The sequence below is a fragment of the Heteronotia binoei genome, chromosome 1 (assembly GCF_032191835.1).
Source record: "Heteronotia binoei isolate CCM8104 ecotype False Entrance Well chromosome 1, APGP_CSIRO_Hbin_v1, whole genome shotgun sequence".
In the NCBI taxonomy this organism is placed as follows: Eukaryota; Metazoa; Chordata; class Lepidosauria; order Squamata; family Gekkonidae; genus Heteronotia; species Heteronotia binoei.
In genome coordinates, this window is record NC_083223.1 from 7,418,469 (window position 1) to 7,434,183 (window position 15,715).

At 46.8% G+C, this 15,715-nt stretch overlaps 1 protein-coding gene across 1 annotated transcript in view; it reads left to right on the forward strand.

The window, feature by feature from the left end:
- EHBP1 (EH domain binding protein 1) overlaps positions 1–15,715 on the forward strand; it is a 527,871-nt gene that overhangs the window by 332,974 nt on the left and 179,182 nt on the right. Inside the window, 1 exon segment of the mRNA XM_060230596.1 lies at positions 14,135–15,037. Within this exon segment, the coding sequence (XP_060086579.1) occupies positions 14,135–15,037 (903 nt within the window).

Below are 15,715 nucleotides of genomic sequence, written 5' to 3' on the forward strand. Positions count from 1 at the left end.
TGACTTGACAGCTCTTTCCACCACCAGCCTGCAATAGCTCCGAGAGAGAGAAAAGGAAGAGTAGGAGGTCTCTTGTGATCATCCTATTTCTTCTTAATAATTTAATTATAAGCACAAGATGTCATTGTTCTGTAATTATCTTGCTTCGAGGCTTGTGTGGCCACTACTTTACTATAAAAGGTCTTGTGACTGTGGTTTATAATAAGCAGTGACGACGGCATTTGTTAAAGAAAGGGAGAGAAATTGAGATAAATCTTCACATAGGCTTTTATCCAGAGCAGTCAATTAAACTAAGCAGTAAGGTGCATAGAGTTTTGTACATTACGCCGAGTATTGAACAAGGTTTTTTTTTTGTCGGTAAGGTAACAAGTTTTATTTTAAAAGAAAATGACAAAAATGAAATATCTGTCTGATAGCATTCTGGGTCCAGGTATATAATCCTCAATGAAGTTAGGTAATCTAATACTCTTTAGACGTACGGGTTATAAAGGGATGTTCTCAAATGAGTTCAGTGATTTGAGACTCCATCTAACAATAAGGATACACTTTGGTTCTTCATGCTGTTTCCATACAAAAGTCTTTTACTGTAGTTACAAACTTTAATTTCCATAAGATTCAAGGCACTGGCCCTAGAGGGATCCATTTTAAAATTGCTCATTTTCCACTTGATTCGCCTACAACAAAACTCCCTGCAAATCAGCTCAATTCGTTTTATTAGCTGCTTTTTTAATTTTCATCTCGGCAGTATGACTTCATACTTCAAACTGATCTTTTTCTTTTTTTTTAATTTCAGTTTATGAAATTTGAGATAATGCGTAGGGGGAGAAAAATTAAATGCTCTCCTTTAAGACACTCCCTGCCCTTTATGTAGGAAATGTATACAATTCATTGTAGAAATGCAAGCATATATTTCATAGAGGAAAAAATGTGCAATGAGTGTAGATTTTTGGTATCGACCTAAGCTGACCTAAATCCCGTGCAAACTATTGGATGGACTTGCAATATTGTGAAAGTCATCTGTTCATTAGTGAGTTATGTGTTCTTCCTCTCCGAACATGGGAGAGGTGTTGAAACATTACACACTCATTGCCGCAGCAGCACAGTATAAAATGTTCATTGGGGGGGAAATAATAATGAAGAATTTTGAACTCAGTGTGAATACTTCGCCTTCTTTTTTGAAATTATGCATTAAGCCGTTCGATGACCTAAGAGGATTATCTGTGACATCACGCCGATTTCTATGGCAGCGTGTTTAACTTCAAAATCCTGCAACGACAAGAGCTAATCAAACGTGACTTCAAATATAAGAACTAATCAAACATGATTATAAACCACAGCAAATAGAAAGTTCTATCTTTATTTTTTTTTTTTTTAACAAATGCCGCTAAACGTGTACAAACCAATTAGGCCATTTTTATTTCTTCAAAATGGTGACAGAGGGTGGGAAGGGGGTATCTTCAGGAACTGGTTAGCCCATTTCTCTAATGCTGGATCATTCCCTTTATTAAAGAAGCAATTGTTGATGCCAAGCCAAGTTTTTCCCCCTTTCATCACTTTGCAACTCTTTGCCTGACAGCTAATGCTGAGTCTCTCAGTTGCTTCCTGCAGATTTTTTTTTCCTAGGCTCACACAGTTCTGCCCGATAACCCCGTGTGTCCTTGGTTGGAATGAACCCAGCCCTGGGAACAATCATCAAGTATAAATTCCATGCAGATGTATAGCACATTTGATAATGATTCCACCTAACCAATTAAAACCCCATCCATGGATACTCAAGAAGACTCTTTTTGTCCCCCTCTGTTCTGTCCCGTAAATTGACGAGAGGGGGAGAAAAGGAAATTGGAGGACTCGTGAATTTGTAGAAATGCACCTTTTAGAGAAAATGTGGCTTAGGAATCAATTTCCCCCTCCCGCATGAATACCAAAATTTTGATGGGAGTTCTATAAGATTACAGGTTGAAACCAGGTATAGCCAAAAAGCTTGTCATTCCAGGTGTCTCCTTAAACTTTCCCCCCCCCCCCTTGTTTCTGAAAGCAGCATTGAACGGGGAGAAAGATATTTACCTTTGACATCTGACCTTGGCCAATATGTCAGTTTGTTGAAGAATAGCAGAGATGTTTCGAATACCGCCTGTGGTGCTTTTGTTGATGGACTGCAGTTGATGTCTGTCAATCACCTGGCCAAAGTGTTGATGGGCGTTCGTTTTTCAGTTCTTAATTAAGAAATCATTGTGGATAGAAAACAGAAAACGAGTATCCGTACTCGCAAAGATAGTCTTCAGTTATGGCTGTAAACCTCTTAAGTTTCAAAAGTGTCCCTACATTAAAACAGAATGATTTTTACGTCAGAAGTCTGGATAGCACTAGCCCCTTGGATCAATTGCTTCTGATTGGCTTAGTTCAGCTTGGCTCACAGTAAGGAGCATTAGGATATACAAGATGGTTTCCATAACCAGTGTTTCCAGTAACTCACCTTTTTACACCTTTGTGCATATTAATATTTCAACCATCACCAGTGGTCTGACCTACCCTCAGATCGCAAAGCATGGAGGCACACCATCCACCAGGCTGTCTCTTCCTTTGAGAACGCACGCATAGCTGGTCTTGAGGACAAAAGGAGATTGAGGAAGAATCGCACTGCTACAGCACCAACCCCAAATCAGACTTTTCCCTGCAGCCACTGTGGCCGGATCTGCCTGTCCCACATTGGTCTTGTCAGCCACCAGCGAGCCTGCAGCAGACGTGGACTACTGCACCCTTCTTAAACCTTCGTTCGCGAAGTCAAGCCAAGAGAGCATATTAATATTAGGTCCAGAGCTCTTTTTCTAGCAGGAGCTCCTCTGCATATTAGGCCACGCCCCCCCGATGTAGCCAATCCTCCTGGAGCTTACAGTAGGCCCTGTACTAAGAGCCATGGAAGCTCTTGGAGGATTGGCTACCTCAGGGAGGCGTGGCCTAATATGCAGAGTTGCTCCTGCTAGAAAAAGAGCTCTGATTAGGCCATATCTTGATATATATTGCATAGAGGCAACGGAATCTGACAGCTTTGGATAGTTTGTTTTGTTTTTTTAACTTTTCGGGCTGAAGTGCAGCAAGACAGAACCAGAGCTTTTCTGCTCTTCTCTGGGAAATGTGAATGGAAGATTCATGGAGGATAAGTCTGTCAATAGCTACTAGCCATGATGGCTGAGGGAAACCGCCACATTCAGAGGAATTAAGCCTCCGAATCCCAGAGCCAGGAGGCAATACCAGGGGAAGGCCACAGCCTCTCTGACTTTCTGGTTGGTCTTCTAGAGGAGCTGGTTGGCCACTGTGTGAGACAGGACGCTGAACTAGATAGACCAGTGGTCTGATCCAGCAGCGCTCTTCTGATGTTCTTATGAAGACCTCGGTCCCTCTTCCCTGTTGTTAGCCCTCCAGAGGAACTGGTTGGCCACTGTGTGAGACAGGAGGCTGGACTAGATGGACTAGTAGCCTGATCCAGCAGGCTTCTTTTGATGTTCTTATGAAGGCCTCAACCTCTCTGTCCTGTTGTTGGCTGTCCAGAGGAACTGATTGCCCGCTGTGTGAGACTAGATGCTGAACTAGATGGACCACTGGTCTGATCCAGCAGGGCTCTTCTGATGTCCTTATGAGAACTATACCCAGGAGGTAAAATCAGGGGAATGCCTTGGGCTCTCTGCCCTGTTGATGGCCATCCAGAGGAACTGGATGTGTGAGACAGGATCCTGGACTGAATGGACCATAGGTCTTATCCATATGAACATATATGAAGCTGCCTTATACTGAATCAGACCCTCGGTCCATCAAAGTCAGTATTGTCCACTCAGACCGGCAGGACCCTTTTCAGTTGGAGATGCCAGGGATTGAACCTGGGACCTTCTGCTTACCAAGCAGATGCTCTACCACTGAACCACCGTCCCTCCAGCAGGAGTATTCTTATGTTCTACTGCTTTCCGTAAATTCACCAAAGTGCTGTACTATCACTAGCAGCCTTCTGGACTGAAATCTCTTTTTATAAATGAACAAAATTATTGCTAAATCTGTCTACCCGTGTAGTGTACTTCTATCGTGCCTTTTCCAGAGCCAGTTTGGTGTGGTGGTTAGGCGCGCAGATTTCCCATTCCTCCGCCTGCAGCTGCTGGGAGACGTTGGGTGAATCCAGGGCTCTTTTTCTAGCAGGAGCTCCTCTGCATATTAGGCCACTCCCCCCTGATGTGGCCAATCCTCCTGGAGCTTACAGTAGGCCTTGTACTAAGAGCTCTCTAAGCTCTTGGAGGATTGGCTACATCGGGGAGGGGGGCGTAACCTAATATGCAGAGGAGCTCCTGCCTGAAGAAGAGCTCTGGGTAAGTCACAAGTTCTCTTGGAGCTGTTCTCTCAAGAGCAGTTCTTGAAGAGCTCTCTCAGCCCCACCTACCTCACAGGGCGTCTGTTGTGAGGAGAGGATGGGAAGGAGGTTGTAAACCACTCTGAGACTCCGAGTGAAGCACGGGGTATAAATCCAATCTCCTCCTCTTCTTCCCCAAGGAACTCTGATGGGCCTCAGAGCAGCATGCGTAGTTCCTGATTCCCCTTTTATCTTCACAACACACCTGTGAGGTAGGGTGAGGCTGAAACAGAGTGACTGATCCAAGAACACCCAGCAAGTTTTTTTATGTTAGAATCAGGATTAAAACCTGGTTTTCCTTGGCCTACTGTGGCACACCAACCAGGGCAGCACACCGCTATGATAATGAAGTATTGAAAAACGCAATCCACTGGATGGAGATGTTGGCTATAGAAGAAGAGGGGGAGGAAATTGGGTTTAGACCTCACCCGCTTCCCAAAGGAGTCTCAGGGTGGCTTACAGTCTCTTTTCCCTTCCCCTCCCCACAACAAGACACCCTGCGAGGTAGTTGGAGCCGAGAGAGCTCTGACGGAACTCGCTCTTGAACAGAACAGCTCCGAGAGAACTTGTGACTGACCCAAGGTCACATCAGCAGGCGCTTGCGGAGGAGTGGGGAGTCAGATCCGGTTCTCCCAGATAAAAGTCTGTGCACTTAACCACTACACCAGATTACACCAAAAGTATTTGCTGGATGCTATGGCCACCCCTGCTCCCAACTTCTGATGAGTACCTTGAGGTTGAAGGCCTGATGCGAGCAGGGACAATCTTCTCTATATGCTCATCGTACAGATTGTATGGGCAGAATCACCTAATTAGACCGCTAAGTTGCCATGTGAATATGGCTTTTGTATACCATCAAGTTACCACTATGAACTTTACCACTATTTTGCCTGAAAGCTCTTCAGCTTTATTTTAGTACTTGCTTGCACTTCAGCAATCACACACGCATAGGTATTCTAAAATCTCTGCTTTTGGCTGCCCAACTGGCGTCTAAAAAACAACCGTTGCCCACAACTGGAGCCCGTAACCTATTGGGTATTCTTAGAGAAAAATATTATTTAGCAGAGCTAGAAACGAGTAGCACAGCAGAGAATACGCAGAGATCATTTGTGTGTTTAAAAGAATATGATTGGTGTAGTTTGGTGTAGTGGTGAAGTGTGCGGACTCTTATCCGGGAGAACCGGGTTTGATTCCCCACTCCTCCACTTGCAGCTGCTGGAATGGCCTTGGGTCAGCCAGAGCTCTCTTATCTGGGAGAACCGGGTTTGATTCCCCACTCCTCCACTTGCACCTGCTGGAATGGCCTTGGGTCAGCCACAGCTCTCTTATCTGGGAGAACCGGGTTTGTTTCCCCACTCCTCCACTTGCAGCTGCTGGAATGGCCTTGGGTCAGCCAGAGCTCTCTTATCTGGGAGAACCGGGTTTGATTCCCCACTCCTCCACTTGCACCTGCTGGAATGGCCTTGGGTCAGCCACAGCTCTCTTATCTGGGAGAACCGGGTTTGATTCCCCACTCCTCCACTTGCACCTGCTGGAATGGCCTTGGGTCAGCCACAGCTCTCTTATCTGGGAGAACCGGGTTTGATTCCCCACTCCTCCACTTGCACCTGCTGGAATGGCCTTGGGTCAGCCACAGCTCTCTTATCTGGGAGAACCGGGTTTGATTCCCCACTCCTCCGCTTGCAGCTGCTGGAATGGCCTTGGGTGAGCCAGAGCTCTCTTATCTGGGAGAACCTGGTTTGATTCCCCACTCCTCCACTTGCACCTGCTGGAATGGCCTTGGGTCAGCCAGAGCTCCCTTATCTGGGAGAACCGGGTTTGATTCCCCACTCCTCCACTTGCACCTGCTAGCATGGCCTTGGGTTAGCCATAACTCTGGCAGAGGTTGTCCTTGAAAGGGCAGCTGCTGGGAGAGCCCTCTCCAGCCCCACCCACCTCACAGGGTTTGATTCCCCACTCCTCCACTTGCACCTGCTGGAATGGCCTTGGGTCAGCCATAGCTCTGGCAGAGGTTGTCCTTAAAGGGCAGCTGCTGGGAAAGCCCTCTCTAGCCCCACCCACCTCATAGGGTGTCTGTTGTGGGGGAGGAAGGTAAAGGAGATTGTGAGCCGCTCTGAGACTCTTTGGAGTGGAGGGCGGGATATAAATCCAATATCTTCGTCTACCTCACAGGGTGTCTGTTGTGAGGGAGGAAGGGAAAGGAGATGTTGAGCCGCTCTGAGACTCTTCGGAGTGGAGGGCGGGATATAAATCCAATATCTTCGTCTACCTCACAGGGTGTCTGTTGTTGGGGGGAGGAAGGAAAAGGAGATTGTGAGCTGCTCTGAGACTCTTCGGAGTAGAGGGCGGGATATAAATCCAATATCTTCATCTACCTCACAGGGTGTCTGTTGTGGGGGGAGGAAGGGAAAGGAGATTGTGAGCCACTCTGAGACTCTTCGGAGTGGAGGGCGGGATATAAATCCAATATCTTCGTCTACCTCACAGGGTGTCTGTCGTGAGGGAGGAAGGTAAAGGAGATTTTGAGCCACTCTGAGACTCTGAAATTCAGAGTGGAGGGTGGAATATAAATCCAATGTTGTCGTAACAACAACAACAACGGCATTGTAATATATAATGAAATAATTATACATCTCACGGCCTGGTTGCTAACAGGCCACAGACCGGTACCGCTCCACATCCCGGGGATCGGGGATTCCTGCTTTAGGGGCCCCGGGCTGGTTTCCCTTCCGGTTTCCCCCCTACTTGTAGCCCTCCCAGCCTGCACCCGCAGCCAGCAACTGAGCTGGTCTTTGCCTGACTTGCCTGGTACAGCTGCCGCAGCTGTTGTTGCCTCTCTCTGCCTCTCCCCTTTAGCTTTTGAGAAGGTGCCTGCAGGCTAAAGCAGGGGCCACGGATAGCAGGGCAGGTGGTCTGACTCTGAGATAATTTGTGAGGGTCCCCCCCCCCAAGATTTCGACTGCCTATGGGCCTCCACAGGGCTTAATCCAGCACTGCTCAAATCTCATAATGTGCTATCTGAAATGTGCATACGCATGCATATAAATATTCCAGTGATGTCATTGCTGTTTCAGCCTCTTAACAGACTACTGCAGAAGAATATATTCACAAGTATTGTCTCTCCTCCATCACCGGGAGGGACGGTGGCTCAGTGGTAGAGCATCTGCTTGGTAAGCAGAAGGTCCCAGGTTCAATCCCCGGCATCTCCAACTAAAAAGGGTCCAGGCAAGTAGGCATGAAAAACCTCAGCTTGAGACTCTGGAGAGCCACTGCCAGTCTGAGTAGACAATACTGACTTTGATGGACCGAGGGTCTGATTCAGTAGAAGGCAGCTTCATATGTTCATATGTCCCTCCTGTGGAAAGGGTAACAAAAGATCCCTGTTAACCGCAGAAAGTACTTTCAGGGGTTTAGCCCACTAGATTTCTCAGTCGTGCTTTTGACCCAGTTCCTAACCCTCATTTGGACCATTCGCAACAGCTCTTCTCCCAAGATTTTTATATGAGAAAGAAAGAAAGAAAGAAAGAAAGAAGGAAAGAAAGAAAGAAAGAAAGAAAGAAAGAAAGAAAGAAAGAAAGAAAGAAAGAAAGAAAGAAAGAAAGAAAGAAAGAAAGAAAGAAAGAAAGAAAAGACGGCCGTAAAAACTAAATTCATCAGCATTTCACATGTTTTTTTTAAAATTTCACCAATGCCCAGAGTGCCTTTGAAAGGCTTCCTTGAAACCCAATACTGTCTTTCAGGACTTGTCTTGGGTAGTAATAATTAATGGTAAATTGAGAAACAGCTGTGATTTTCCAAAACGAGAAAAACCTGATGCTTCGAGCACTTTCTTTAAAGGGCTATAACAAGAAGAGGTGGCCTCATGTGTTTGACTCAGGAATACTGAAGAGTTTTCTTGAGGTGGTTAGTAGATCCACCGCCCCGCAAAGCAAGAAACAAGGTGGTTATTAGATAGATGGAATCAAGGCTATTTTTGTAGCAGGGACTCTTTTGCATATTAAGCTACATCCCCCTGCTGTAGCCAATCCTCCTGGAGCTTACAGTAGAACCTGTGCTAAGAGCCCTGTAAGCTCTTGGAGGATTGGCTACATCAGGGGGGGGGGGGCGTAGCTTAATATGCAAAAGAGTTCCTGCTACAAAAAAACCCCTGGCTGGAACACAATCACTCTCTGTAAGTATAAACGAAAAGAATCCTATCAGCTGATTTGTTTTTTCTGGCATCGAACTGCACTTTGAAGCCAAAATAAATCTCTGCACTTCCTTGCCTAGAAGAAAGCTTAATTACAAATTTTAAATCACAGACTGGCATCACGTTGCGTTTCTTTGTTTTAACTTTGCTAAAAGTTTGTTTCACCCAAAGGGTGATTGACGCATGGAACTCACTGCCACAGGAGGTGGCGGTGGCTACAAGCATAGCCAGCTTCAAGGGGGGATTGGATAAGCATATGGAGCAAAGGTCCATCAGTGGCTATTAGCCACAGCATATTGTTGGAACTCTCTGGCTGAGGCAGTGATGCTCTGTAAACTTGGTGCTTGTGGGGAGGCAACAGTGAGATGGCTTCTAGTGTCCTGACCCCACTGATAGGCCTCCTGATGGCACTTCGGGTTTTTGGCCACTGTGTGACACAGAGTGTTGGACTGGATGGGCCATTGGCCTGATCCAACATGGCTTCCCTTATGTTCTTATGTGACACAGAGTGTTGGACTGGATGGGCCATTGGCCTGATCCAACATGGCTTCTCTTATGTTCTTATGTGACACAGAGTGTTGGACTGGATGGGCCACTGGTCTGATCCAACATGGCTTCCCTTATGTTCTTATGTGACACAGAGTGTTGGACTGGAAGGGCCATTGGCCTGATCCAACAGGGCTTCTTTTATGTTCTTATGTGACACAGAGTGTTGGACTGGATGGGCCACTGGTCTGATCCAACATGGCTTCTCTTATGTTCTTATGTGACACAGAGTGTTGGACTGGATGGGCCACTGGCCTGATCCAACATGGCTTCTCTTATGTTCTTATGTGACACAGAGTGTTGGACTGGATGGGCCATTGGCCTGATCCAACATGGCTTCTCTTCTGTTCTTATGTCTGGGGCAAGTGATGCTCTGTATTCTTGGTGCTTGGGAGGGGCAACAGTGGGAAGGCTTCCAGTGTCCTTGCCCCACTGATGGACCTCCTGATGGCACCTGGGTTTTTTGGCCACTGTGTGACACAGGGTGTTGGACTGGATGGGTCATTGGCCTCATCCAACATGGCTTCTCTTATGTTCTTATGTGACACAGAGTGTTGGACTGGATGGGCCACTGGCCTGATCCAACATGGCTTCTCTTATTTTCTTATGCTTGCTCAAGTAAAACTCATTTAAGTACTCTCAGCTTTAAATGATAGGGTTCTTTTTTGAATTCCTGTGTCACACACATTTTTAGGTTTTTTTAAATGTATCCTTGGATTGCCAACGACCAAGTGGTGTCTGGAAGATCTCCCAAAATTACACCTGATCTCTAGACTATCAGTTCCCCTGCGGAAAATGCCCTTTTTAGAGAGTGGATTCTTTGAAGGGTGGACTCTGTCATTATGTTCTACTGAGATCCCTCCACTCTTCCCAAGCTACACCTCCAAATCTCGAGGAATTTTCCAACGTGGAGTTCACAACCCTAACATATCCTTTCAGGGGTGGAATTCTTGCAGGAGCCCTTTGCATATTAGGCCACACACCCCTGATGTAGCCAATCCTCGAAGAGCTTACAAAAAAGAGCCTAGTAAGCTCTTGGAGGATTGGCCACATCAGGGGGGTTGTGGCCTAATATGCAACCGTATTGCCCAGTCCATCATGTTCTTGGTTCTCATAGGATGGAATGACACATTAAATTATGTGAAAGACAAAAAAGAGGTGCGCTGAGGTGGTGATGAATTGGATCTTGTCTCCACACCCTTTCATTTTCTCTGTATAACCCAATCTTGGTCACAAGCAGGGGTGGAATTCTAGCAGGAGCTCCCTTGCATATTAGGCCACACACCCCTGATGTAGCCAGTCCCCCAAGTGCTTACAAAAATGAGCCTTGGAAGCTCCAGGAGGATTGGCTACATCAGGGGGGCATGGCCTAAGATGCAAAGGAGCTTCTGTTAGAATTCCACCCCGGCTTACAGGGCTCTTCGTACAGGGCCTACTGTAAGCTCCAGGAGGATTGGCTACATCAGGGGGGCGTGGCCTAAGATGCAAAGGAGCTTCTGTTAGAATTCCACCCCGGCTTACAGGGCTCTTCGTACAGGGCCTACTGTAAGCTCCAGGAGGATTGGCTACATCAGGGGGGCGTGGCCTAAGATGCAAAGGAGCTTCTGTTAGAATTCCACCCCGGCTTACAGGGCTCTTCGTACAGGGCCTACTGTAAGCTCCAGGAGGATTGGCTACATCAGGGGGGCGTGGCCTAAGATGCAAAGGAGCTTCTGTTAGAATTCCACCCCGGCTTACAGGGCTCTTCGTACAGGGCCTACTGTAAGCTCCAGGAGGATTCGCTACATCAGGGGGGCGTGGCCTAAGATGCAAAGGAGCTTCTGTTAGAATTCCACCCCGGCTTACAGGGCTCTTCGTACAGGGCCTACTGGAAGCTCCAGGAGGATTGGCTACATCAGGGAGGCGTGGCCTAAGATGCAAAGGAGCTTCTGTTAGAATTCCACCCCGGCTTACAGGGCTCTTCGTACAGGGCCTACTGGAAGCTCCAGGAGGATTGGCTACATCAGGGGGGCGTGGCCTAAGATGCAAAGGAGCTTCTGTTAGAATTCCACCCCGGCTTACAGGGCTCTTCGTACAGGGCCTACTGGAAGCTCCAGGAGGATTGGCTACATCAGGGGGGCGTGGCCTAAGATGCAAAGGAGCTTCTGTTAGAATTCCACCCCGACTTACAGGGCTCTTCGTACAGGGCCTACTGGAAGCTCCAGGAGGATTGGCTACATCAGGGAGGCGTGGCCTAATATGCAAAGGAGCTCCTGCTAGAATTCCACGTGTTCGCTTCCAACGTGCCTGGATTCAGATTTTGCCAGTGTTGTATTGTAATGGATCCACACCGTGTTTTTATCTTGCCCAGTTCCCCCTTTATCCTCACAGCGAAACTGTGATGTGGAATTAATCTGAGAGAGATTGGGAGTGGCTATTTCAAGGTTATCCAGCCAGTTTCATGGCACCGTTGTTCATTTGCTTGGTTTTTATGGATCGATTCGCCTTTCTCACGGAGACTGAAGGCAGATTGCAAAATATTAAAGCAGTGCAATCGGGCAGCATCACGAGGACTTATACCCGAATTTCCGGGCTCCAACTGCAGGCCCGTAGCTATGGTGGGGTCTGGCAGGGTGAGGCCACTCTATTTAAACGCTTTTTCCCTCTGTAGGGCCCCTCCATTGGAGGGCTTCCATTATGCCTTTGACTCATGCAGCTGGTGATGGGACCTGAGGAAAAAGGAGGGTGAGAGAGTGTGAGAAAGAGAGACAGTACAAAAGAGAGCGCAAGAGGGAGAGTGCGCACCTGACGTGCCCTTCCAGCCCAGGTTGGAACTGGACAACCCCCTCCACCGCAACCCCAGTCTTGGGCATCTGGCTTCATTGTTCTCTGAAAAAGAGAAACCCCCCAAGTCCCTTCAGTTTGGTATAGTGGTTAAGTTCGCGGACTCTTATCTGGGAGAACCGGGCTTGATTCCCCCACTCCTCCACTTGCACCTGCTAGCATGGCCTTGGGTCAGCCATAGCTCTGGCAGAGGTTGTCCTTGAAAGGGCAGCTGCTGTGGGAGCCCTCTCCAGCCCCACCCACCCCACAAGGTTTGATTCCCCACTCCTCCACTTGCAGCTGCTGAAATGGCCTTGGGTCAGTCATAGCTCTCGTAGGAGTTGTCCTGGAAAGGGCAGCTTCTGTGAGAGCTCTCTCAGCTCCCCTACCTCACAGGGTGTCTGTTGTGGGGGGGGGGCGGGATAAAGGAGATTGTGAGCCACTCTGAAACTCTGTGATTCAGAGTATAGGGCGGGATATACATCCAATATCATCATCATTTTCTTCTTCTTCAATAGTCAAGGGGGGGAGAAAGGGAAGTCCCTTCTCTGTTTGGTGGCTCTTGCTGCTGGGGCTGGGCTGGCCACTTGAGGGAAGCGGCAGCCAAACCCTGCAGCCCCCTACCAAAAATATTATCCCCCGGGACCCCCCCACATAGCATTTTCTGGCTACGGGCTTGTATACTACCCTGGTTGTGTTAATATTTGTATTTGTTTTTAATTGCTGTAGAAAAGGGCAAGAGTCCGGGAGCACCTTAAAGACTAACAAAATTTTGTGGCGGGGGAGGAACTTCAGTGAGCCTCTACTCACTTCTGTAAGCTACTTTGAGAGCCGACACTTTTGTTGATGGTGGTAGTAAAAATGTGGTAAAGAAACAGTAGGTTCTGGCGCAGGGTTGGAGACAGGGTTTTCTACTGCGAAGGATGCAAGCAGGGACGTCACTGGACCCTCTAAAAGCTCTTTCTGGGCCTGTGCAGACGCACAGTTTAATCAGTTCTCACTGCTGTTTCCTACCGGATTAAAAGTGGCTGATCAGACAGCAACATCTGCCTTCCGGTAGTCAATCGTCGTCACCCCCTCCCAATCCTTCTCCAAACCGGATTATTTTGTTACCTGCTCCTTTGTGGTGTTTTTTGAGTTGTCCGGTAGTCAATCCTTGTCACCCCCTCCCAATCCTTCTCCAAACCGGATTATTTTGTTACCTGCTCCTTTGTGGTGTTTTTTGAGTTGTCCCGGTTTCACCTCGTAGTTTTCTCCGTCTGGATAGTTCTGCTGTGATAGTAACCAACTTCCGGATGTCTGAAGGCTGTCCCGGAGCAAAAGGAGCCTCAGGCATCTGGTTTACGGTCGCCGTTTTTTTTTCCACTACTTAGCGATATGCGCATAACCACATAATGTTTTCTGACATATGCACATGCGCATATGCACGTACTGTGTGCATGCTCATAATAGTGGGGGAAACAAAAAAAAAACTGCATGGTTCCGTCGTGTGAATGGCAGAAGACGGTTTCACCACGGAGTGATTTGAATTGCAGCATGAACGATAATATCCGGAACAAAGATATTCGGAACAAAACCGGGTCAGTTTAACACGGACTCAACACGCTGCGTGAACAGGACTTCTGAATCTTTTAAGAAGAACTTCACTGTGTGGCTGAGAGCACAAACTATTTAAGCTATATAGTCTGTTTTATCTGGCTAATTTGCCAATGCACTTAATTTGCGTAAAATATTCCCCTTTTTTAGTTTGCTTCTAGGATGGTACTGTAAGAAAAAAGCTTGATTGACGTTTATAACAGTGGCCAACAGTGGTGGCTATCAATACTCCCTCTAAGCTGTGGAGTCCTGTGGGCAAAAATTCTACATTGTGAGCTAGTGGCGCTAAAGTTGTGAGTTGCTGCATAAATTAATTTGCTCTGGGGCCGTTTTTCCTGAGCTAGGACAGAAATATGTGAGCCAGAGGCTAAAAAATTGTGAGCTAGCTCACGCTAACACAGCTTAGAGGGAACACTGCTGGCGATTTTTTTATATGAGGCTGTTGGAAATTTTTCCATTGATTTATAACATAGCTGAGTTTTGTGGTCCCAGCAAATGATATGTGGTGTTTTTTCTGCACATGACAGTATCTGTGCCAGCTTGCTTTTTTATTCTGTGTAGAATGGCAATACCATCACCTCAAAAACACTATCTCTGCTCTTCATTTTAAGGCCTACGATGGATTTGCCAGTTTAGGAATATCCCGACTGCTCGAGCCTTCTGACATGGTTTTGTTAGCGATCCCCGACAAACTGACCGTCATGACTTATCTGTATCAAATACGGGCACATTTCAGCGGTCAAGAGCTCAACGTGGTTCAGATCGAGGAGAACAGCAGCAAAAGCACGTACAAAGTAGGTAACTACGAGACAGACCCCAACAGTTCCGTTGACCAGGAGAAGTTCTATGCGGAACTTAATGACTTGAAGCGGGAGCCGGAAGCGCAAGAGCCTGAAGAGAACTTGGGGGACTTTGCTCTTCAGGAAGAATCGGTATTTATAAATGATGACAGAGGAGGGGAGTCAGAAGGTGAGCTCCAGGCCCCAGAAGGGCACCCTACCCCAAGCACAGCTCCCCTTTCCTTTCACAGGACTATAGGCAATGTAGATCCACACAAAACCCAACAGAGCTTGGGAAGGACTTCTGGACCGGAGGAAGCTGGGAGACACAGTACGGTACAAGTGCAGCCTCCGTTGGGAAGGAAGAAGCTGCTCAAAGCAGACACTTTAGAGCTAAGTGATTTGGTACAAGACAGCAGTCCGAAAAGGGATGCGCTTCCGTTGACTTTACTCGAGGACACTGAGCGGCAAGGACGGCCGCCCTCAGAGAGCGCCGTTCCTTCTGCACTAGAAAAACAGGGGCATCCCAGCCTTAAAGAGGACGTGAAATCTAATTCCAAATCACATTTTGAAAAAACAAGCCTAGACACAGGAGATAAACCTGGATACTCCTATAGTAAGGATGCAGATATTGATAAAAAGACCTCTGCCTCTCAGAGGAAAATGGAGACTGAGTCAGAACTTGATACCAAAACAACTATCAATCAGATCGATCAGGCCTCGAGAACTGCACAGGTAAGAAAACAGCTTTTCAGAATATTACAGTATAACTTCCTTTGCAGTCTAATGTGTGGTTAGACTGAAATGAAAATTGTACACGAACTTTGAAGCCATTGGGGAAGGAGGGAATGTGGGAGGGGCTTTGGGGGGGTGTTAAATGTATGGGATGTTAAATGTATGCAATCCTTAATTTTCCTGTGTAACCTAAACATCTTTTACTGATTCAACAGCTTAAAATTCATAAGACGTGGTTTTGTTAACATATAATATTGTACTATTCGGCATATTTATGGGATTTAAAACTATAAATGTCTTCATTTATAACAAAAAAATTGGAAGCTGACCCAGTACTTGCAAAAGAGTTGCATTCTGCTCTCTCTGTACTACCATAATACTTGTATCTTTAATTTCTACCAGCTGAGATGCAGAAAAAGCAAAAGTTCAAAGTCAAAGACAAATACCATAGCACACAAAAGAAAGTATTATTTGGACAGAAACATAAGCAAGAGGACTATCTGCAGGTTGGATATTAAGCTAAACTTTGTAACACGAAAAAAAAACCCTCTTTAATAATTTACTATCATTAAAGAAAAGAAACCCGTGGTGCTGAGTGGTAAAGCTGCAGTACTGCAGTCCTAAACTCTGCTCACGACCTGAGTTCAATCCCAGCGAAAGCTGGTTCAGGTAACCGGC